Source organism: Ruditapes philippinarum, unplaced genomic scaffold, assembly GCF_026571515.1.
Source record: "Ruditapes philippinarum isolate M1 unplaced genomic scaffold, ASM2657151v2 ctg1524_1_1_1_1, whole genome shotgun sequence".
Classification (NCBI taxonomy): Eukaryota; Metazoa; Mollusca; class Bivalvia; order Venerida; family Veneridae; genus Ruditapes; species Ruditapes philippinarum.
This window is the reverse complement of record NW_026854840.1, coordinates 23,284-49,186: the sequence shown is the minus strand read 5'-3', so window position 1 is coordinate 49,186 and position 25,903 is coordinate 23,284. Positions and strand designations below refer to the sequence as shown.

Sequence of the window (25,903 nt, the reverse complement as noted above, 5' to 3'; positions counted from 1 at the left end):
GCAGCTAGCTTACAGAATGTCGTAGGTTCATCTCAGGTGGATTGTATTATTTCGTATCTTAAATATTGCACGATCGGGCACTTTGTGTCTACCACAATTGGTACGGGAAAGGGTGTGGACGACTTCATTGGTGCAGCGATAAACCTGGTCAAAATGCTCCATTTAGAGAAATTTAATGGACACGCTTTAATTAAAGCTTTGATAATAGAAGTTACTTTTTAAGAAATAAGGAAACTCTAAGTAATAGTTTTCTTAGACTTTAAACCGTATGAAATATAATTTAATAAAAATATTGTTAGAAACAAATAATAGCATTCAGCTTACAAAGCATGCAATCAAGTTACGTAATTGTTTTACTTAACTTGTAGGAAAATATATATAACGTTCCTAATAATCTTCCTACAAAGAGTGTCTAATTTAAGCTATCGGTCAATATTTTGTTTGTTTGTTTTGAGTTTTACGTCACATCGACACAGTATAGGTCATATCGCGACGTTTCAGCTTTACTGGTGGAGGAAGACCTCAGGTGCCCTTCCGTGCATTATTTCAGGCACGAACGGGCACCTGAGTAGAACCACCGACGTTCCGTAAGCTAGCTGGATAGCTTCCTCACATGAAGGAATCAAAAGTCCCTATCGGGATTCGAACCCATAGCGGTGAGGGGCAAGTGGTTTTGAAGTCAACGACCTTAACCACTCGGCCACGGACGCCCCAGATACAGTATGCTCATATTTAGGTTAAAAACTGTTAATACAGAAATTATTGAAATGTAGGAAAATACCGAATATGATCAACTTGAATATGAAATGCACGAGCACTGTATTGCCATTTAATGTGGTCCTTTCTTTAAAAAAAAAACTGCCACTCTGTGTTTTAGTTAGTACTACTGTATTCAAAATACAGGTATTGTGCTCTTCAAAGTTCAGTTTATGTACTCTTCAAAGTAGAGGCTTAAAAGTGGAGGTTATATACTCTTAAATGTTGGCTTATTAACTCTTCAAAGAGAAGAATATGTTTTTAGGATTTTACTATCAAGTAAACGAACTCATCTGTGGACCAAGCCACCACTGTTGGGTTATACAAAATTTATTTAAGTTCGATAGAGAAGAAAGCTTTAAGCGTATAGACGCATTTTCAAATCTGTTCCTAGAACCATCAAGTACTGATCAATTAGAGTAAATTTTACTGCTAAAGGAAACAGCGACTTGCCCTGACGGGGTTTGAACTAATGCTGCTAGCGATCATAAGACTACTAGTCTGACACGTTAACCACTCGGCTACACCACTGTTGTCATATAGTCAAAAAGAATATAGCAACCACATAATAACTTTATTTCTCATTGATTTATAATCATTACACTTATATCAGTTCGTAGTACTTTTGTGGGTTACTCTCAAAAATGCCAGTGTTTGTGCCATTCAAGTGATATAGTGTCGGCTTTGTTAAGCAATCTTGCCGAATTATCTGAAAATATAAAGGATATTATAATAACAAAAACAACTCCTGAACACAGGAACAGAAACTAAATAATTAACCATGAGGCTTCAGAATTCATGTTAAATTTTTACTTCTCTGAACCATTGTTGAAATTCCGTTGGACTACACTCGAATGTTAGCCAGAATCATTGGTCTTGTGTCGGCGCAATATGGCAAAAATTATATTCGTGCGCCGGAAAGAAAATAACACAAACAAAAATACTCGAATAAAGGGTATACGTAACGAGTACGCCTCGATAAAAGAGGATGTCTTTGGTCATTAAATAAAGTTATTGTTCATCGTGTAGTTTAGGATTTTAACAAAAGAAAACATAAAAAAAAACACCGGTCATGCCTGCAGTCTGATCGTAAATGTATGTGTAAGCTTATCTGACTTTTTACATGTTCATATTGCCCATATTGTCCATTTCTATATTATTTATAAAATTTGATAATGATGATCCACAGAAAGTGACAGTGATCCTGACCATTGTTAAATTCATCATAATTATACGGAATAGACACTTTTGTGGTCAATTATACGTAATAGACACTTTTGAGGTCAATTTGTTCTATGAAATGATCACAAAAGATAATATTGTTATTGCAGATATTATGTATTGGAATCTACAACATTATTACTGAATAAGTATGTCTTATTATTATTATTATTATTATTATTATGATTATATAAAAGAACGTACAGAGTATACTAGTATATGAAAATATTCGTTTCTTATTATGGGTCAAGTAAAGCTAATCCTTTCTGTAAAAAAACTGCCAGTTTTTTCACACTTTCTATTTTGTCCACTTACAGTCCGAACGATTTAGAGCATAACATATCTACTTCGTGTGAAGTCAAAACTTGTTTATTTTATATTTACAAAGGGACCATGTAGCAATTATCAATATTTTAAAACATCAAATTTGAGCATAATAAAAATTTAAAAAAGCGGATTGAGCAGGTGGTCATGATATGAAATTTTGCACGCGAATTGTCGGTTTAGATTTTTATTACATGGTAAGACATTTCTGAAGCATTCCAGGTACGTGACTTGAAAAAGTCTAAGTGGGGCCCGTCCTATAAAAACAATATATATGCTTTATCTAAGCATCCACACTTCTATATCGTTGGAATCTAGCTGATATCTGACTGATAAAGCTAGGTTTAGAAAAAAAGTAATGTATTGAATTGTAATATGGCAATGCAAGTGTTGTCTTATATATTTTATTCTCCAAATATTCAGTTCCAGATTGATCAACTTGGAAAAATAAAATACCATAAAGCCGGTTTCCCCATGATGAAGACATCCAGTCAAGATGCCAGCTGTGTCAGGTACTATGACACCGTTTATGTAGGCAGCCACTGGCGTGAATGCATTCATAGAATTTGTGCCGCACTTAGTCATGACCTGTTATATATAAATAAATATTTTTGACAATGAAAAGCATACGAATTTTATGGATACTCTAGAATTTCATCAGTTTTAACTGAATATCAACCTTAGATATCGAAGGTTCTTTAATCAAATTCTGTATAAGTTAACATGTTAAATTTAACCCTTTTTTAGGTTACTGTTATACTACATGTACTACACAACAACTGATCCAGTAGTACTTGAAAGACGATGTATGGTAATTATCACGAATTATCGTTTGTGAAACAGTTAGACTGTTTGGCAACTTGACAAGAATAATTTTTTGATTACATGTAAGTATCCATGGGGTATGGCACAAAATGTAGCTCTGCAAAAGTTGTTTTAATATACAATATACAATTTAACAAAGTAATTAAACTTTGAACAAGACAATGTATTTGAAACACTCAATCTCTTACTTGAGATAAAATTGTTTTCAGACAAATTTAGTTTGATCATATTTTATTGCTTCTTTTTTTTTTTTTTCTTTTTTTTTATTTAATTCTATATTTCATTCTACACAAAACAAATACAATGTCACATGCAAACGTATGACAAAACATTTTCGGAGATGTTGTAGATAATCATAAAAGCAAAAGGGTTGGACCATAAGTTTTAACAATTTTACTGAGTTGACCCTTCTTATTTGATAAATCAAGTATAAATGACTAATTTGTACAATTGTCTTCAAACAATTGTGGTTTCACACTTAATTTTACCTTTTCTCCTTGTTTCCAACCCGATTTATCACCAATACCACAACATGTTTGAAGCAACGCCTCATTCGGAGCGAAAGTTGAGGAACCACTGCACGTGGCAGAGGGGAAGTTAACTGGTACCTGTTTCACGGCCGATTCTAGGGAACAAATATGATCACATTCGGTTGAGTTAGCACCTGCGTAATATAAAAAAGACACATTTTTAAGTATTAATTTTCAAGTGTTCGCTAAACGAACTCACCAAATTTCTTGACGCTATAAGAACGCATATTTAGTATTCAAGGACTACAAAGCTACTTAAAAGTTGTTGATTATTCTAACAATAACATGCTCTATGCCACAATATTGGGCTTGCATCTGACAGGGCGTCGACAGAACAGGGGACGCACTTATGTTTATATGTATTAAAAAGTGTCACCAACTGGAAAGCGCAACATTGTTGCTATAAATAGTGTAAAGTAACAAAATCATGTAAATTCCATTTTACTTTTATTTCAATTTGAAAGCTAATAGCCATATAGTTTGAAAGTACAATTTTTCATTTCTGCACTTAAAATTACACAATCTGTTCAAAAAAGCACAAATGATTATCATATATAAACATATCAATTGCCAAAATACTGATGATAATTGATAGTTATCTAATACATTGTCTTTACTAAGAGAACATTTAAAAGATAACTGGTTTCCAAAATTAAAAATATATATTTGAGAACCTTTTTCACAGTTAACTCCAAACCACCCTGGAGAACAGGTACATGTGTATGAGCCTTGGTTATTGCTACAAGCTCCATGTTTGCAAGTGTTGCTCAAGCATTCATCCACATCTGTTTTAACACAAATTGAAAACCATGCAATTAGAAAAACAAATGTGATCTGTGTAACTCAGCTCCAGCAGGTGAGGTGGTTATGCCACCTAGTGTTGCTTTTAAGTTTGTAAGACTTAGTGTTAAGTGATATTAATTCAACAATTACATTATCACCTGGGCATTCTTAAGCACAACCCGAGGTAAGCACCATATGACCTGTATAGTGTTGGTGCGCCATTAAAACTTAAATTGACATTATGCCAATCTAAGGGTATATAGTGAGTGAACGGATGAAGATAAAAAATGTTTTCATTTTGCCATAATATCTTTTAATTCAAGTAATTTAAGTAAGTTCGCATAAACAATAAACAACGCACAAATCCAAATGAAATTTCTGTAAATATCCATTAGAATTTACCTTTAATGCTTAGTTTATAAAAAGAGTAGGGCAGTCTTTTTTAATTTTAGGCAGATTTATAATTTTATCAAAAACATTTTCCAATATCAACTTTTGGTCAAACACCATTTTGATTGTCAATCTTTTGAAATATATAGTCAATTCAGCTCCACTTGACTGAAAATATGAGCATAATGTCACTTTAACTAATCAAAATGAAAAAAAAATACATAAAAAAAACCAAAAAACGTCAATATCTTACATTACAAACATATTTTAATATTCAAATAGAAAACCTGCAAATATCGTCATTATACTGAGGCAGGTAAAACTGGTGAAACATCCAAACAGGTTCACATCCAACACTTTACAAAATACAAATGTATATTAAAGTGTATAAAGGTATATATTTGCCTAAAAAATAAGTGTTTGAAAAAAAGAAATATTTTCAAAAGACAAACATATGTCTGTCTCAATATACTTCTTTTCCAGCGAATGCGTGAAATCATAATTTACCGGCTAAACCCTATTTCAAGATAGCAGCATAAAATTTTAGTCTCTGTTTGCATTCAATATTCATGTGTGTGTTGAATTACAGAGTCATTAAATGCGTCATTGTGCTTGTGCCGAGTCTGATATTTATTCATGAGAAAAGGTACATTAACCCATTAGTGTCCTATAAAAGTACAATCACTGCAATTCATTTTGTAACTAAAGCCAGCACTCTGGTTCGACCAAATTCAGTAAATATTTCAAGAAGAAATAATGTGGATATAGAAATTACAATGCAGAAGTATCAAACCAAACTTATACAACATGACTGTATAATTTGTCAAATATCACAAAAACCTGTTTGGCACTGCGTTCCTTTCCATCCACTCTGACACGTGCAAGTAAACTGTCCTTGGGTGTTTACACACGTGGCCCCGTTCTGACAAAATCTGTATCTTGTGCACTCATCAATATCTAAAATACAAGGATTAACAATGTAATACAAATGTTTTAATTCACGATAGCCATACAATTGCATTACCAATACACTGGGTGTACATGCATCACGATAAGCGCTACTGGGAGAATAGTAAGTTAAATTTCAATACGAGTCCATGATGCCTTTTCTTAATGCTTCTGTCACTCAAACTAGTCCGTAACTCTCAAAATATCCTTGGACGGGCTGTGGTAAGACGCAAAAATATCGCCGGAAAATATCTACAATGCGAACCAAATAGTTCACAGACAGTTAGTTAATGATACGCTGATACCGCCGTTATACCGCATGAAGTCCGTTCAGATCTGGTTTATTACCCGGTAACATCTTTTTCAGTCAGTTTATGGCCGATTGCAGTCTGTTTAAATCCGTTGGGTTGCTTATTTCACACATAAGAAATACGTTATATACTGCACGAACAAGTTTGTAGCATGTCCACTTTGTTCATAGACAGTTGATAAAGTCCTTGTCAAGTCCTCATCATGCCCAATGTGCGTTCAGATCGTCATTAGTAAAATAACGTCCAGTCTTGCCGGCTATACAACAGCATGTATATGTCATTCTCATTCTATTTCAACCGTTCATTATAGGCGTTCAAATAGACAATATCAAACTAACGACATTTGCAAGTGTAGAGCAACACAAGCAGTCCTCACACAACACTTTCTTTGTCTTGTCGCTCTACCATCCCATCGTTTTATTGCTCCACTTCCAACAGAAATGAATAAATCAAAATTTTAGCAAGACAGTTGCTAGATAATTCATGAGAAAACTGCCCAATATTATTTCTACTTTGTCTGAGTGTCCGAATTTAGAACTGGATTGAAACGTGTTGCAATGTTGTTCAGAAATGATGTTGATTTATTATATTTAGACAGAATTATTACGTACTAAGAACGTAATGTGACTTATGAAATAACTTATGTTGTGAAAAGGCCGAACAAGCTGACAAACTGACAGATTGCTGTAAACTCCTATTGTCAATCATCGCCCGATCTCGTCATGTTATTGCGCGTTTTTTGTACGGACGAAGTATTGTAATTGCGTTCAAATAGTTCATCTCGATAGAAAGTTGGAAGTCCATCTAATCAAAGTACGGGGATGCCAAACCAAATATTTGAGTTGGCTCAAAGTTATGGAGGAACATTCCCGAACACATCCTTGGCCGTCCTGAAACAGTCTGTTAATAGTTTAAAATACGATGAGTCCGTACATAAGATCAATAATCAACTTTCTGTGATAATCCGTCCTTCAGCACTGATTCAAGATGCGACTGCCATTTACATTCTGTAAAATAATTGGTATTGCTAGAGAAATAAATATCAACAATTCATCAATTACTATACCCACACGTAAATGGTTGAGATACTATAAAAACATAATTATTTTGCATGTCTAAAACGAACAGTCAGGTTTTAAAGAAGAGTTCGACTTTATTACCATTGCACGCGCACAAATACACACGCGCGCGCAAAGACGCGCGCACATACACACATACTCAAACATACGCAAACACAAGTGTATAATTTTGTCTTAAAGTTGTTTTCTAATTTACCTATTTCGCAGTTAACGCCTTCCCACCCACTTGGGCAACTACAGGTGTAAGATCCAACAGTGTTGGTACAGGTAGCATTGGCACTAGGGCATGGGTTCAGAAGACATTCATCTGTGTCTGTGGACAAAGGACACATGGTCGTGTATAAGCATGTAAAGAATAGTGCATTGTGTATACATCATTTGTAGCCATTTAGTGGTTGAATAAAACCAACCGATTATTGCCTTAAACTTGTTTTTTCGATGGTAATTATATTTGATACGATTCTGTATAAACTGTATGAACTACTTAATTCAATAGGCCCTGGTATAGAATGACGAGCATGAAAAGATATAAAAATATACTAATTAATATATTCGTCTAAAATAATGAAATATAAATAACCCGGTAAATAAATTTCTTATCAAACATTTTATTATACTTTTCTGTGATTTTAATGCTACTTCACCGATGAAAAAAAAATCAATCAGGAGAAAGCAAGGATCAAAACGAAAAATCAAGCATATATTTAATCAAAACAAATTCACTATAAAAAAAATAGGACAATTAAGTATTTTATTCTTGTCAGTTTAATTATGTAATATAAACAGGTTTTCTGCTCTGTTACATTTGATTTCAGACATTTGGTCTAATTGTCATTTGTGTTTCATCCCTTATTCAGAAAACAAATGTGGGTATCAAGTTGGTCGTTTGCGGGGAAATTGCTAATCATGGGACTGTAGCTGAATAAGCGGATCGACCGCTAAGATCGATATAACCGGATATTACCGAAAAGTGTTTTAATTCGACTGAAAATATAACAGGAAAATAAACTGAACAAACCATTTTAATATGCTTGATATGTGAAACTATTAAAACCCTATACACAAATATAATATGTCACCTTTATCACACTGATTGCCTTCCCAACCATTCGCACAGGAACAAGAATAGGTTCCATCCGTATTCATGCAATATCCGTTGTGTTGACATGGCTGTTGTGTACATTCATTAATATCTGAAATAACCAAGAAATATCTTTATCCTGCTACTGTCTATATTATCAGTTGGAGAAAGCCTTGCCGGATCAACTATTTCCAGTCATTACGTCACATGGGTAGCCTATGATGACGTTACATAGTAAGTAAGTACATATAACCGCTGTTTTATCGGGGGAAAACTAAATTTGAATGAAATTGTTTTATTAATCTAAAAAAACATGACAACATAGACAAAAGCAGGATAAATCGAATACATTTTTGATTTCGGTATAGGAGACAGTTTGTCTGGTTTGCTGCGAAAGTGAGTTTTTGTTCGCTAAACCTCGCACTTTCTTGCTGCCCGGATAAATCTTCTCCATCGCGACATCAACCATGTATTTTCTAATATCTATCTTAAATACACAAGATTGAGTGGCATACATGTAGCCATAGTAGATGTAAAGATAGACGAATCGAATGAAAATGCATTCAACAGCTCATGGTTTAATATGATTACAGCACTTTTAATTCTTCGAATGATGGAATTAAATTGAGTCTTAAGTTAACATTTATAAGCATTAAACGTGCAAATTGCCGTTTTTTAAGTCATATAATATGGTTTCCCCGAGCATTTTGATAATACGCTTACAATGAAGTTATGTTTGAATAAGCTTATAATGACAGTCAGCTTAAATAAGCTTACAATGGCTTCTTGTTTCAATAATTTTAGATTGACGTCATTACTCAATACGCATACAATGACAGCATGTTTCAATACGCTTACAATGACAGCCTGTTTCAATACGCTTATAATGACGTCATGTTTTGATAAGCTTACATAGACTACTATTTAAGAATCTGTATTATTAAAAGTTTTCAGGAAAATCTATTTATATTTCCGAAACTATAAACGATTGCATCAGTAAAATTAACAATTTATGTTTCCAGATACATAACTGTTTATATAACAGTTCAATGATACCTGTCTGACATAGGTTGCCTTTCCAGCCTTGGTTACAGGTACAACTAGCCACGCCATTGGTAACGGAACATGTTCCATGGAGACAGTTCAGAGCTGCACACTGATCTTGCGGTTTTACCTCTAAATACAAAATTTGATAAATGCGCAAAAATTTATTAAGAGAAAGAAGTATTTGTAGCACATGATAATAATGATAGTAACAGACTGTTTTTCTCAAGATATATCGTCTGAACGTTTACTTATTTCACCTTTTGTTACCATAACAACTGTTAGAATTTCACTTGGCGGGGTTTCATTTTATTTTATAGGAACAGGGTGGGGCTAGTGAGGTTTGGTGCACCATTAACCGATTTAAACACCCCATCAGTTCTTCTGCTGCTGACCGTTCCAAGGCGGCGCCCGTCTGTGTTCCTCAAATGTATGTCTTTGTTGTTTCATACTGTTTTGGTGACACTAGTTTGTGTCCCCGAACTCATAACGGGTTGAGCGTACTGAGAGACCACGTTGTACTTTAAAAATTAAAAACTTGATTGAAACGTGATGCAATGTTGTTCAGAAATGATTTATTGTGTTTAGATATAATTACTACGTTCATGTACTAAAAACGTAATTTGACCGAGTAACGTATGTATGTGAAAAAGGACGAACGAGCTACATTTGTACAAACTAACAGACCGCTGTTAACTTTTACTGTCAATCGTTGCCCGGTTGTCACTAACGTTCTCAAAGTCAGAATCTCAGCTCAAATCTGAGCTTTTTCCCGGAGAAAAATCCCAACCTACTTTTATATTCATCCTTGATAAATCATTTCCATTTAAATATTCTTGTATTTTGGAAAAACATGTATGCCCATAAGGTACTGTAGATCTAATGAAAATATACAAAATATTTCTCTGTTGCCTCGGTTTAAACCAAAATGGTAACTAGATCTGTATACTTCAAAACATAAATCTGTGTTGCATATTTTAGTCATGCCGACAATTCACAATTACATTAACGTTTGAAGATTGCAGTTGAGAAAAATCTCAAGTGTTGAGAAAAAGTTAAGTGAAAACAAACTTGAGATTTTCTCAGGTGAGTAAGAATATCGGGCACTATTTAGAAATCTTAGATTGAGATTTGTCTCAGACTGAGAATGTAAGTGAAAGCCGGGCCTCATCACGTTATTGTGCGTCCCTAATACGATTGAAGTAAGGTGACTTCGAAATAGTTCATCTAGGTTTAAGAAGGCTCAAAGTTATGGAGCAACATTCCGGATCAAACACGTACGTGTCCGTTTGAGACGGTCAGGAACAGAAAATTCTGGAGAACGATGACTCCGTACATAAGATAAATAATCAACTTTCTGTGATAGTATGTCCTTCAGCACTGGTTCAAGATGCGACTGTCATTTACTTTCTGTAAAATAATTGGTAATGCCAGAGAAATGTCAACAATTCATCAATTACTATACTTACACGTAAATGATTGAGATACTATAACAACTAAATTATTTTGCTTGAACAAAAACGAATAGTCAGGTCTTAAAGAAACAGCTAGTTTTTATTATCATCGCGCGCGCACACAGACACGCACGAACAAACACCAACATACGCGCACGCGCATACACACGCACGCACACACGCACGCTCACACACACACACACACACACACACACACACACACACACACACACACACATACACATACAAACGCAAACACAAATGTAAAGTTGTTTTCTAATTTACTTATTTCGCAGTTAACGCCTTCCCATCCACTCGGACAACTACAGGTGTATGACCCATCAGTATTGGTACAGGTAGCGTTGGCAATAGGGCATGGGTTCCTCAAACATTCATTGGTGTCTGTGGACAAAAAACACATGGTCGTGTATGATCATGTAAAGAATAGTGCATTGTGTATACCCCATTTGTAGCCATTTATGAATGTTCAATGGTTAAATAAAACCAACTAGTCATTGCCTTTTACATTTGTTTTATTTTTCGTTTAAATTATAATGATACTGATACGATTCTGTATGAACTGTATTAACTACCTTTTTCTCAAGGCCATTGTATAGATTGACTAGCATGAAATGATTTATAAATATACGTCTATAATTTAAAAATACCAATTGTGTAAAATTGTATCAAACATTTTAGCCTTTCTTTTATGTCATTTTGTGCTATTTCAGTGATGAAAAAGAATTACTAGAAAGGAAGGGTCAAAACGCAAATTCGAGCATATATTTAATCAAAACAAATAAACAATTCATTTTCAAATTATAGGACAATTTAGTATTTTATACTTGTCAGTTTAAATATGTAATCTGATTAGGTTTTCTCACGAGGCCTCATTGCTCTGTCACATTTGATTTCGGACATTAAGTCTAATGGTCATTTGTCTCCCACAACTTATTCAGAAAGCAAATGTGGCTAAGAATCCTGTTTGTCGATTGCGAGGTTATTCCCCATTTTGTCACTGTAGCCGGTTAGGCGGAAAGCAAACTAAGATAGATATGACCAAAGCGTAAAAAAATCCGCGTAAGAATAACAGGAAAATAAAGTGAACAAACCATTTATATGCTTGATATGTGAAACCATTAAAACTCTATACAAAAAACACGATATTTTACCTATATCACACTGACTGCCTTCCCAACCATTCGCGCATGAACAAGAATATGTTCCATCCGTATTCATGCAATATCCGTTGTGAAGACATGGATGTTGTGTACATTCATTAATATCTGAAATAACCAAGAAATATCTTGCTACTGTCTATATTATCAACTGGATAAAGCCTTGACGGATTAGCTTATCTATCTCCAGTCATTACGTCACATGGATAGCCTATGATGACGTTACATGGTTAGTAGTTATATATTATAAGAATCTTACACCGGCTGCCGGTACAGACCGGAATATCTAGCTCAAAGGTGACTGTTTACGGCAGTAACGAGGCTCTGCCGAGTTTCCGCCTTAAACAGTCACCCGAGAGCTAGATATTCCCGTCTGCACCGACAGCCAGTGTTTGATTCTTTTTCTTGCATATTACATATCAATTATTTTAGAACAGAAATTACGAAAACTGATATTCTCATTACGCACTTTTTTCTAATAGTAGCGTATGAACTTACAGCTTCATTCATAACGGTTAAGTGACGTCATCCTAAGAACGCAATTCATTCATAAAAGGCGCGCAGCACTGACGTCATTTAAAGCACGCGACTTGTCTTACATGGGGGGGGGTGTAAGACAGGGTTTTCTAGCACCGGTGTAAACGGTAGATAATCCTGTCTGATATGCAAGAAAAAGGCTGTTTTATCGGGGGAAAGGTTATCGTGAATGAAACCGTTTGAATAATCTAAACAACATGAAAAAAATAGACAAAAGCAAGATGAATCGAAAACAAATCTGAAGTCGGTTTATCCGGTTTGCTGTGAAAGTGAATCTTTGTTCCCCAAAGCTCGCACTTTCTTCCTGTCCTGATAAACCTTCGCCATCATGTTCTCTATATCTATGTTAAATGCACATGGGTCAACATAGCTTTAGAGATAGTTAAGTGTTAATTAAATTGAATTAATTTGAAACATTTTAATAGTTTTGATGAAAGCCTTTCAATTGGTACATGATTTCAGAGGCAAGTCTAATTTTAAGTAAACCGTCATCAGCTTTAAACGTGCAATTTGCCGTTTTCTAGTCATATTACAGAGTTTTCCGAGCTTCTTATCTATAAGCTTACAACGAAGTCATGTTTCAAAAAACTTACAATGACATCATGCTTTAATACGCTTTCAAAGACGTCATGTTTCAATAATCGCATAATGACGTCATGTTTCGATATGCTTACAATGACGTCATGTTTCAAAAAATTTAGAATGAGGTCGTGCTTCAATACGCATAGAATGTCGTCATGCATTTATGCGCTTAAATGACGTCATGTTTCAATAACTTATAATGAGATAATGTTTCAATACATTTACAATGGCGTCATATTTCAATAAGCTTGAAATGACGTTAGGCTTCAATTAGCTTAGAATCTCGTTGCGCTTCAAAAAACTGAGAATGACGTCATGATTCATTGCACCTACAATGACGTCATGTTTCAATAAGCTTATTATGACACCAAGCTTCAATACGCTTACAAAGGCGTCATCTTTAAATAAGTTTTGAGTGACGTCATGTTTCAATACACTTATAATGGCGTCATATATCAATAAGCTTAGAATGGTATCATGCTTCAATACGCTTACAATGACGTCATGCTTCTTGAAACTGTAACTGATGTCATGATTAACCTTACAGTGACTATTGTTTAAGCATCTGTATTATTCAAAGTTTCCAGGAAAATTTATTTATATTTCCGAAACTTTAAACGATTGCATCAGTAAAATTAACAATTTATGTTACCAAATAGTACATAACAGTTCAATGTTTTACAATCTTTTAATGTTAGGAACAACACTTTTTTCATTCAGCGTAATTAAGGTTATTAAGGTGCAGTAACTTTGTCAACTGTGCAACTTAAGTAATTGTAAAATTAAATTTGTAAATATATCTTTTATTTCATGATATTGTTAAACAACTTTTTGTTTTACCATATGCCAATCTTGTCTCTTTCGTTTTTCGGACAAGGCTGACAAATATGGTTTTCTCAGATGTTATATTATCTTACTCATTCAGCGAATCATTGTTACCAATAATTTTAAAATCATAATTTGCTATATTTCCGGTAAACTGCTTCAATCACTTAGTTATCTATGTATTTTGGACAGTTTATATTCATATCTGTCACCAGTTTCGTTTGTAATTATGTAAACTATTTTAAATGCAAAACTCAATACCTTTTGCTAAATAAGTTATGTTTACTGTTACGTAAACTGAAACGGAAATATGTTCGTTAATATTATTTATGTAGGTCTTATATGCTAGTTTGTAAACTGCCATATTTGCATTTTGCCACATGGGTCGTTGACCTTCTGGTTTGATATGAATAAAACTTGTTAAACTTGTAAACTTAAAACTTAAACTTGTTAAACTGTTCAATGATACCTGTCTGACATTGGTTGCCTTTCCAGCCTTGGTTACAGGTACAACTAGCCACGCCATTGGTTATGGAACATGTTCCATGGTGACAGTTCAGAGTTGCACACTGATCTTGCGGTTGTACCTCTAAATACACAATGTGATGAATGTGCATAAATTTATTAAGAGAAAGAAGTATTTGTAATACGTTATAAAAAAGATAGTTACATATTGAATTCAATTGTATTTATAATATTTTATTGCTTAAGTACGTACTGCAAAATTTGTTTTCCTCGAGGTATGTCGGTCAGAACATTACAATTTTTCACAATATATTGGGATTCTGGTGTTGGTCAGTTTAAGACAAAGGCTTAATTTCATGAGTAATGTAATTTAAAGAAACAAAATATGATACTACAATCAGAACCACTCATACTATAACTGCAACAAGCATCACCACCACAACAACAACCACCGCCTCCACCACCAACACTACCACTACTACTTTACTACTACTACTCATAATGAGAATAATAATAATTATAATAATGATAACAACAACAACAACAACAATAATAATAATAATAATGATAATAATTATAATACCAATGGCAACAACAACAATGATAAAAAAATTACAACAAAAGTTCTGAAAATTATGGTAAAATAATTGCATAAAACAAAATGCAATACATGATTAATATATAATTATAACATTAATAAAAACAGAAATAATGATAACGAGTAATAACTATTACTAAAACAAACCTACTTGTTTCGCAGGTGTTTCCCGTCCATCCTGTCTGACAATTACACATGTAAGTACTTTGGACATTGTTGCAAGTTCCATTATTTTTGCACAGTGCGCTCGCACAGTGATCGGATGTTACTCCAGTGTTTCCAGATGAAACAGCTGTAGCTATTCAAATAGAACACGAGAAAATAATACATTATAGTTGTGTTTGTTTTGTTTTATGACGACCAACATAATAAAGGTCATATGGCGCCGCAACAGGAAATATGATAAACAAGATCAACAAGGAAAGGTGGCGCTCAACGAACGCAACCCCCACACGATCCAGCAACAAGAGCCAGTCGCAAGGAGCCCAGAAGGACTCTAAACAAAAACAGGACAGGCCAAAAGGCGGAGCATGGGCAGGTTAATCGTTAAAATCATACATTAGAGGAATTAATTAGTAACTGATAAGGAACTAAAGAAAAAAAATAAATGACTGAATAATAGGCCCATAAAGTCAAAGGGGACAGGACACCTGGTGAAGGGGGTATAAATAATGGAAATAAAAACTGGGGGCAAAGGGGAAGATACTTACCGTGGACAAGAAATCAACAAGGGACGCAAAAGTGTCACCAGAACAGTATGAAACAACAAAAACATATATCAGACGAACATAGAGGGGCGCCGCCTTGGAACGGTCAGCAGCATAAATACTGCTGGGGAATTAAAACTGGTTAATGGTGCACCAAACCTCACTTTTAGCTCCACCATGTCCCTATAAACGAGACAGTGTAAGTAAATAAATCCCCGCCAAGTAAAATTCTAACAGTTGTCATAGTTACACAGGGTGAAATAAGTAAAACATCGAAATGCTCATGTAGAAACGTACAAAAGGAAACCCAATGACCATAACAAAAGTACTCAATGTCTAAAAGGAAGACAGAGCAACAAAAAGATCACTTACAAGGGCCCGACGAAGCAAAATTAAGGCAATTCAGTCCCAATAGGCTTTCCGTGGAGGGCCGACCGCTAATGTTGTAAGAACTTGGGCCCAACCCGTTTGTTTTTGCTGTTTATAATACATATAAAATTTGTATCTGTATTGTATATACATGTTTATAGCAATAAAATATGATTGAAATTAATGGGCTTTAAAATCTGCCCATCATAGAGTCTCCGACTTTGTCCGTCAAATGTAATCAAAACAGTAAAGCGTAGCATCAAACTGTTAATGAGTTGAACACTAAGCATACGATATGTTGTAAAATAGTAGGATTATAACCCTTTAAAAGATGAAAGATGAACTTGGCTAATCTCAGGTGTTAACTTAAGAAACACCAGGGGTTTAAACTACCTCACTATCGAAACGCAACCTATCAAACGCCAAGGAGCACCTCTTAAGTGGTATAAAAACAATTATCAACACAGGCGTTTTGTATGCAATTATCCCGAAGGGCCAGAAAAAAACCCTGAAGTACAGAAATTGACATCTTTTTACAGCTGCCACACATCATCTTACATCTGCCGTTGTAACCATGTGAATTAAGGCTAAATGAGAGACACCATGGCTTAAAAACGTAAAGTTGCAAAATAAAACAAGATTTTTGTAGAATTTTTGTATTGAATGTATAAATGTGGCAACAAATGTAACGAGGCTCGATAAATTCTTTTAATGAAGTGAACTTAATCAAGATACTTGGAAGGATGAAAATTAATCATTAGTTAATCATTAAATACCGGAGGTAACACAAAAATTTGCGTCACCATGTTCAAACAAGGCACAAACACTTTTTATTATATTATAGTTTAATAAAGGAAACAAGATATTAACCAAGAAGATATCACAAAATTACAATTCAATCACATTCAAACAGTTTTGTAGTCAATATATCTATTTTGCTAATTTCCACACTATTTTATTCCTAATATTTTGCTTATTTATATATTAAGACAATTGGATCAAAACCAACACAAATTAAGTATCAACACATGTTTCGCTTTATTCAGCTTCCTCAGTTGACACATTAAGGAAATGACGTAAAAGTACAAAACAGACGTATACGTTAATAGACGTCACATTTGGCGCGTAAAAGAAACGTTACAATATTACAATAATATAAAACGTCTATTACTGTTTAATACAATAAAACATGTGCATATGTATGTACATGTATAAACGTAATTTTTTTACATAGCATATATAATTTTCGAAAATAATTACATAAAATAACTAGATCAAAAGATACATATATTTTCATAGAGAAAATAGGCTATTATTTATATATTTATTTCTTTATATTAGCATACAAACTTCCGCTGTGACCAAGTGCACACTTACCTTTTGCAATTCAGACACTTATTTATGTGCACGGGAACAACATAATTTATGTGATATATCATTGTGGAAAAAGTAAAAAATATAGGCATTTTTAAAAAAGTCTAATAGCAATCTGATATGCGAGTGCAAATCACGATAGACGTCTGACAAGACAATAGTTTGTTCTTAATCTTACGATATGTACGGGAGAGAAAAGCTACTTCACACAACTCTGAACAAAGACATTTGAATTCCTATGCGAGTTCCAATAGTAATTCAATCCAATAAATTGTCAATTCTTTTTATCATGTTCTACGTTGATGACGGCAACTTAGAAACACGTATAGTTTTTTGTTTAGTTTTTCTTCTTGTGTTCTGAATTTGATGAAAAAGACAAAAGCGAAATTACAAGTTTAAGTTTTTCTATGAATTTAGAACTTTTTCTCTTTAATTTATTATTATTATTATTTTTAAAATTATGAAGAACCGAATGACGACAAAGAAATTGTTTAGTTTTGGTCTTGCACAAAGTTATATGGTTTTCTACCATTGACCTTTTTTTAAATCAATTTACCTGTGCATGAAATGGAATCCCAGAAATCTTTGCAAACATCATCCTCTGAAAAAGTAAAAATAATTATTATAAAAGCTAAATAACACACACTTTAGAGAATGGTAATAAATATTTTGTATTTACACGCATTTTGCAGATTGTCCATCCAATCTGATTAAAATTACGCATAACGATCTGACTGGCATCAATAGGAGCTAACCTTCTCGTGACCTTTCAAACTGCAAATCATCGGCGAGCTTTTGAAAGCGATTGAAATTTTGAAAGCGATACGGTTGCTAATTTTAACCCCTGGAAAACCAATACTAAGTGGGTATTATTCACGATATCGAGAACAAACATGGCGTTCCCCATATAGCCGGCAGGTTAACTGGCAAAACATTTTTAAGAGATAATTGACCATTAAGACCAATGTTCATGATTAATTGTCGCAAAAAATAGTTCGTTTAGCCCGAAAATCGAACCAGCGGCCCCCTGTATTACAAAGCCAATGCTCTCCCTATTGTTTTCGACGGGAAAATTAAGAGTTGAGTTGTTAATAGTCCTGCCTAGTTATCTATGATGCTTTAAAGTTACAAAAATAAAAATACTAGCAACTCTTATTCTATTAACATATATGTTATTTAACAAACATAAAAAACAATAACAATCTTTATTCAATAATCAATTCAATTCAAATGTAAATAGCCGTTTTGTTAAAACAGACACTAAATTTATTCCCGTCCGAGTAACAGAGGTTGTACATGTATCAACAACTTTGGTAGTGTGTTAAAGTGTATGTAGGCTCAAAGAGAGCAATGGTCTGGCAGCCCATCTGTCCATCTCTTACAGCCTTACTATAATCAAACATTCTTTGAAATGGAAGTTAAAGCCGTGTGGTATAGATTTATATAAATCGGTTTTCTGCTCCCAGTTGTAATCATCTTAATATTTTATTAAATTACAATTTATAATTTTACACACAGCTGAAAGATGTACGAGGTAAAATGAAGACTTTATATATGGAATAATTTTAGAAAATTTTGTGCATGTATGTTTGCTCCGAAGTTTATTGAACTATCGCTTCCGGTACAAGTTGTCGATACAAAAATTTTGCAATATACCTTGAGTTTTGAAGGTTTTTCTTAATGTTTCTTGAATGTAAAAAAAAAAAAATTAAAACTTCAATTTTCCTTAAAAACATTTGTTTTTGACAAAAATTTTGCTTTACCTTTAAGATCAAAATCTCGTGCGTGACATTCATGATCACATTTACATTTTGTACACTCAATTTGCTTTAAAAAGTCTGGAATCTTATCTAGTTCATCCTTATCAACATGTAGACCATCTAAAAGAAAACGCCTTGTTTCCCCTGCAAAAGAAGGTGAAAATTTAAACAAGAATAAAAACACATTTAAACTGACAGTATGCCCATCCAAGGAAATATTGTGAGTGAACGGGTGAAAGTCAAAATAAGTTAACATTTCTATATTAAAATATACTTCGCATAACTCACTGGCCGAAGGAAAGTTCTGTGTATATCCATCGGACCTGTAACGGTCGATTAAAATAAAAAGTGGAGCAGTTTTTGAAATATTTTAGACATAATACTTTTTTATCCGTAACAGATTCTAGTTACCATTTCAACACTCAATCTTTTGAATCATAGTGTCAATTAAGACATTGAAATAAGAAGCATAATGACACTTTAAGCTATAGTACACATTTCAGTATGAAAAGATTAGTATTGAGTTTTTATCGGTAATATAAGAAAATTGTCGGAGAAAATTCAAATTTAATTCATAGCCTTTCTTTTTAATTTAATTTCAAAACTGTGGCAAAATGGCACCTGCTAAACCTACGGCAAGGCAATTTGAACTTATTTGCAATTCATGCGGCTTCTTACTTACTTACTTCACCATAACTTGTGTTATCTTATTTAGTCAAATTTAGTGCCTTTAGGTTCAATGGAATAGTTATCAAATTGTTAAAAGGAATGTGAAACGGGTAACAAACCAGCTTGTTTCTGCTTTTAGTTGAAGAAACGCTATTAGATTTTGATGTCGTATGTTGCGGTTCCGATTGGAATATCCGTCCTGCAGGGATCGCGCATTGGACGTTGACGAGGCCTGCTCAGTGACCGCCATTGCCATTGGGCGTGTTCCCAAGGAACGAATATTCCGATCCGAATTGCAAACGTATGTCAGATATTTTTAGTGCATATTCTACCATATTTCATTATAATTTAAATTCTTTACCTTAATAAAACAATTTTCCATGTAAATTTATGTCATTTCATCCGTAACTATTTTTGTACAAGAGTATATGAAAATACATCTTCATTCATAACGGTTACATAACGTCAAGTGTGCCATTGTACAGCGCACCCCTATTGCCAGATGAAATTTCCGGCATGAGTGAAATTAATAGAAACGCCAGTCTGATGTGCAAGAAGTGTTTATATTTTGTCCTCAAAATTCAAATTGACTGTTCTAAGGTAAGTTCAAAGCATGGAAAATTGATCACACAAAAGTAAAAGGTTACGCAATTATTATAGATTATTCTGATCAAAACCGAATTTTCTTATTTATAAATATTGGTCCCAATCTCATTTTCTCGGCCTTTTCCTCCAAACTTCGGATACGTAGAAGGATACGGTATTTCGTAGTAACTTAAGCTTAGAAGTTATACATGTAAATAAATAGTAATGAAACGCTTGGAGTAGTTGAATATGTTTTTTCTAACATATTGAGTAAAGATCCACCTTAATTAAGTAAAGCTATAGCTAAAAATGTTAACAGCATATTATACATATATATTACTATAGTTGTAGAAACCGAAAGTACAAAATCTCTTCCGGTTGACATTAATTTTGATCTGTTTATAATTGTTCATCAGTGGGCATTAGTAAATTGTTTTTGATTGTCAGACATTTTAATCAAATTTTCACCGAAATTGACTTCATTTTCCTTTGGATGTCAAACAATATACACTTATTACACCTTACCAAACATTACACTGTTTTGTTGTTTATTTTTTTTTTATTTATTTATTTATTTTTCTTTATTTGTTTACTCCTTAAACCACGAGATAGAACTACTTTCAATCCGAGGTTATTATGAATAAAAGCCGAGATGTTTCGATTTTTTTGGCCTTAAAACACTGCAGCGCCGCTTTAATCCCAAATAAATTATGGTACACCTTGTTATCAATTTACTTACCGTTTGTGTTCTGTGATGCGGTTAAGGACGTTATAAACGAAGTAGCAACGACTAATGCAAAAAGGTTCATTTCCCTGAAGAAGAAAGAAAATGATATTTAAGAATGTCATTGTGATGCGTGTATTCTTAGTCAAATAGATTTGGACAATATAAAGTGAAATAAAACATGAGAGGCATTAAAATAGATTGTATCGTTCTTGTAAATATCATACGGTTTAGAAGAATACTTCAACATGCACTTTTCCTTTTTCTAGCGGTCACCCAAAAAGAAAATTAAAAAACAACATTTCTGTTAGCAAAATAGCGTCCTCACATGAAATTATACAACCTCTCCGGCGAAATTTGAGCCAAAACCTGTGTGTGCTGGGGGGGGGGGGGACGTTGTGGTATGACATTCTTGGATCCCAAAGGTCTTGTTCAAGGTAGAAAAGTCATTTAGAATCTATTATTTTCATTATCATCATCATCATCATCATCATCATCAACATACCTAAACATGAAAACATTGATGAACATGGACGACTTTTGTGAAATATCATACCATCCATTCTTCTTGCAACGGTTTATCGTTTGAGAAACATTCTGATTTCTTTTTATAACGAATAAGCTTGGCAACATTCCTAAGATAGTAAAATATGGTTCAAATGTACATACTTGTGCCTTCCTAACATAGACAATCTTAAGAACAATTAATTCAGTCATTCTGGAAAAAAGACTTCTTTCTAAGATTCCAACATGAATTCATGACTGACGTAACGCCTTAATTGCCTAATTGCATTTTCATATCAGACTTGAATGAATTTTGACGTATTTTTTACATATCCTGGCAAATGTCATTTTATAACCATGTTTATTCAAACGTCCTGGAAGAGTGACATCTCTCACAGAACCCATTCAACGTCAAACCCTCCTGTTCACGCTGTAGCACAGTCCTGTACATCCTATTACATCGGCCCAAGCGGGACTCAGTCCTTATTACTAAAAGTATTGAATTTAACTATGGCAAATATCACAACACAGTACCCCAATCCCCTCCCCCCAAAAAAACAACAACAAAAAACAAACAAATAAAAACAAACAAAAACAAGATTGCATTTGAGAAAAATGCTATGCCACCGCATGGTTCAAATTTCATAGCTATACATCAAAGGACAAGAAAGAAAGTCACATCATCAAAATCTAGGTCAAAGTTAAATTTTACAACTAAAACTGTGCACATGGTCAAAATGTCATTGCTGTTTACAAAGGACAAGAAAGTAGGTCACTGTCCCCTTGGGCAAGGCATAATTTTGACCCAAGGGTTTAATATCAATCTTGATACAGGTCCACCAAACAACATTTCAAGTAAAATATCTAAGCTGTAGCTTTCTCCCATTCAGAAAACATTTGTTTTATTTTCTGTTTTTACTATGTGTACATAATGAGAATCACTGCCCCCGGGCAGGGCCAATTTTTGACATTTGAACAACGTTGGTAGAGGACCTATAGATGATATTATATATCAAACATCAAAGCTCTATGCCTTGAACCTTCAAACAAACTTTTTTTTTTCACTATATGTACAAAATGAAAATCAATGACCCCCGGGGCGGAACCAATTTTGACCCAGGGCTATAATTTGAACAATCTTGCTAGAGGTTCACTACACAATGTTTCATGCAAAATATCTTAACTTTATCCTTTGTAAATTAAGAGAAAATGATTTTTTAAGTTTTAACTATATACATTTAGGATAAACCTATGGCTCCCAGGGGCGGGGCTAATTTTGACACAAGAGGCAAAATTTGAACAACTTTGGTAGAGTACCTTTAGATGATATTATTTAACAAATATTAAAGCTCTAAGCCTTGAACCTTCAGACAATGAGATTTTTTTGATTTTTTACTAGATATGTATATATTGAAATCAATTACCCCCAGGGCGGGAACAATTTTGACCCCCGGGCTATAATTTGAATAATCTTGCTAGAGTTTTACAACACAATGTTTCATGCAAAATATCTAACCTTTAACATTTGTCAATTGTTAGAAGAATTTTTTAAAAGTTTTTACTATATACATAAATGGAAAACCAATGACCCCTGGGGCGGGCTAGGTAAAGGTCTACCAGACAATGCCTTATGCAAAATATCTAAGCTCTAAGCCTTTTGGGTCTTAACAAGAAGGTGTTTTAAGTTTTTACTATATGTACATATAGCAAAAATCAATGACCCCGGGGCGGGGCCGATTTTGACCAAAGGGCTATAATTTGAACAACCTTGGTAAGGGTCTACCAGATGATGCCTTATGCAAAATATCTAAGCTCTAAGCCTTTTGGGTTTTTACAAGAAGGTATTTTAAGTTTTTTACTATATGTACATAGTGAAAATCAATGACCCCCGGGGCGAGGCCAATTTTGACCCGAGGGCTATAATTTGAACAATCTTGTCAGAGGTCTACCAGACAATGCCTTATGCAAAATATCTAAGCTCTAGGCCTTTTGGGTCTTTACAAGAAGATTTTTTAAATGTATCCTTTTAGTTCCTTTTGGTTGCCATGGCAACCAGATTTCTGCATGGAATGAAATTTTTTGAACAACTTTGGAAGCCCTTCACCCAAGGAACAATCCTGCCAAGTTTGGTTGAAATTGAACTAGCGGTTTTTCACAAGAAGATTTTTTAAGTTCACTATATAATCTATATAACACACACACAAACACACACACACACACACACACACACACACACACACATACATACACACAGGTGAATCGCTATATGCCACCGCATCGCAGATGCTGCGGTGGCATAAAAATACTTTTTGAGAAATAAAATTTAAAATATTTCTAATGCACAATTGACCTTTCAAACATTGTTACTAACTTGTAACTGAAGAACAATGCTTAAAGCTTCCGAGAATGTATTAACAATTAATCCGTCTTATATGTATTCATTAAGAATAATAATTTAGAAATCCAAATAATGATTTTAACATACAAAACAGAAATTTCCTCCTGTTTATTTCTCTTATCAACGAAAGATAGTTGTTAATTTCTATATATGGCTCAATAAAATGTAGGTCAGAACGAATAGTTTGGACTTACATTAAAGCGAGGGTTAAACCAACATGTGTTTCGTAATCAAATACACAAAAGAAGGCTTAGTCGGTGTATCACCGTTTCATCTAATCAATTTATTCAAACCTCGAAGAAAACAAGTATATTTACAATCTGAAAGTGAGGTTTATTTAGTTAAAACGTATTTTATTCTTTGCATTTTTTTACAAGATATACATGTTCATTTCAAATTAATAGAAAATTATATAATTATACAATTTTTGAAAGAAAAAGGATTGAACCACAATTTCACAAAACATTAGTTATTCGGTCAGTCCCTGATACAAATCTAAGCAATAATATATTATAGATTACATTGATATTCCATTGAAAAATCTAACGTAGTGTTTTAAGAATAAAAAAAATGTTAGAAAAATAGATTTTGATAATGTGATGGGAGGAAAAAAGTTGTTTATTTTCAAAGTTTATTTAAATGTAAAAGAGACATGATATCTCCAGCACAATCATGTGACTTTGTAGTCACATGAGTAGTATGTGGCACAATTAATACTGTATATTTTAAAATGGCCCATGCGATTCCCAGATTTCGCTTTGTCATCAAAATATGACCAATAAAAACTCTTCTCATGTTTATTTCTTCCCTTTAAATTTTAGAGGAGGAAGTAAACTTTGTCTCTTAAACGATAATAAGCAAAACATTCAATTTCAAGGGAAGATAACTCGAAAACAAGAACGGCAACCAAAACTTTTTTACATTCAGCAAAAAATGCATCTTTAAGCATATTCAGAGATCATGCAAAGTTTAAAGCCTATAGGTCGATATGAAAATTGTTGCAAAGGTCCTTTTACAAGAACGTTTGGCAATTCATGCATCTTCTTTCTTAATTGTAATATTATAGACATGTGTACATTTAGAAGTTATTATCATGTAGTACTTTTATCAAGTTATTATCATTTCGTCAAATAAGCCAGTCACTTAAATTACACATATGCTGTCCTAGACACATATGCTGTCCTAGTAAGCTGAAAAAGTACGTTGATAGTAAAAATACAAATATAATTGTAAGCATTATTCAAATGTCTAATACAGTGTCAATTCACCTGTGGTTACTTAAACGTTTCTTTAATATACTACACATTTTAGAAAATGTTTAAATATTGCGAGACAAGCTACTTTAAGTAAGTAGTAGACAATAATGGATAAAATCGATATAGACGTTTATAATCTAAAGGTTTGATTACCTCAAGTTTAAATAATCCTTCACAGAATTCTGAATTCTTCTGAATATTTCGGTCAATATACAGATATAACCATGTCAAGCATGTTTCATGATCATAAAGATACTTTTATCTTAAAGGGACTCCACTGAGGTTTTAGACATGACGGGACAAAACAACTTTTTAAGATTAACGTCCCGTGTGATGTAGGCATAACCCAATAGCTTGAGTGCAAAATTTCAGATAATTTGCTTTTCCCGGTTTTCCGGAATCATAATTCTCATAGTGAAAAATGTCCCAAAATTGAAAATCGGTGCAATGATTGTCACTCAAACCGGGCAAGAATAGCTCAAAAATACGATTTTCAATTAGACAAGACATCGCAATTGAATAATACCCTCTTAAAGGTTGAACTGACCTTGACCTTGAGTATGAGGATAATCCATATTTTAATTACATTTTTACTAAGTTACAGTCTATTGTAGCAAAATCATTGA

General features: G+C 33.6%; 1 protein-coding gene across 1 annotated transcript; it reads right to left on the bottom strand.

Annotated features, from left to right (window-relative positions):
• Positions 1 to 1,313: 1,313 nt before the first annotated feature.
• LOC132741241 (neurogenic locus notch homolog protein 1-like) lies at positions 1,314 to 24,153 on the bottom strand. The gene is made up of 16 exons (XM_060729366.1): positions 24,109 to 24,153; positions 21,135 to 21,208; positions 19,145 to 19,285; positions 17,938 to 17,982; positions 15,083 to 15,229; positions 14,338 to 14,457; positions 11,919 to 12,032; positions 11,032 to 11,148; positions 9,305 to 9,424; positions 8,247 to 8,360; positions 7,364 to 7,480; positions 5,670 to 5,786; positions 4,331 to 4,441; positions 3,615 to 3,790; positions 2,758 to 2,889; positions 1,314 to 1,465 (listed from the first exon to the last, which is right to left on the bottom strand). The coding sequence occupies exons 2-16, from the start codon at positions 21,202 to 21,204 to the stop codon at positions 1,361 to 1,363; spliced, it is 1,746 nt and encodes a 581-aa protein (XP_060585349.1). The 5' UTR covers positions 21,205 to 21,208; positions 24,109 to 24,153; the 3' UTR covers positions 1,314 to 1,360.
• Between the last annotated feature and the right edge of the window lie 1,750 nt (positions 24,154 to 25,903).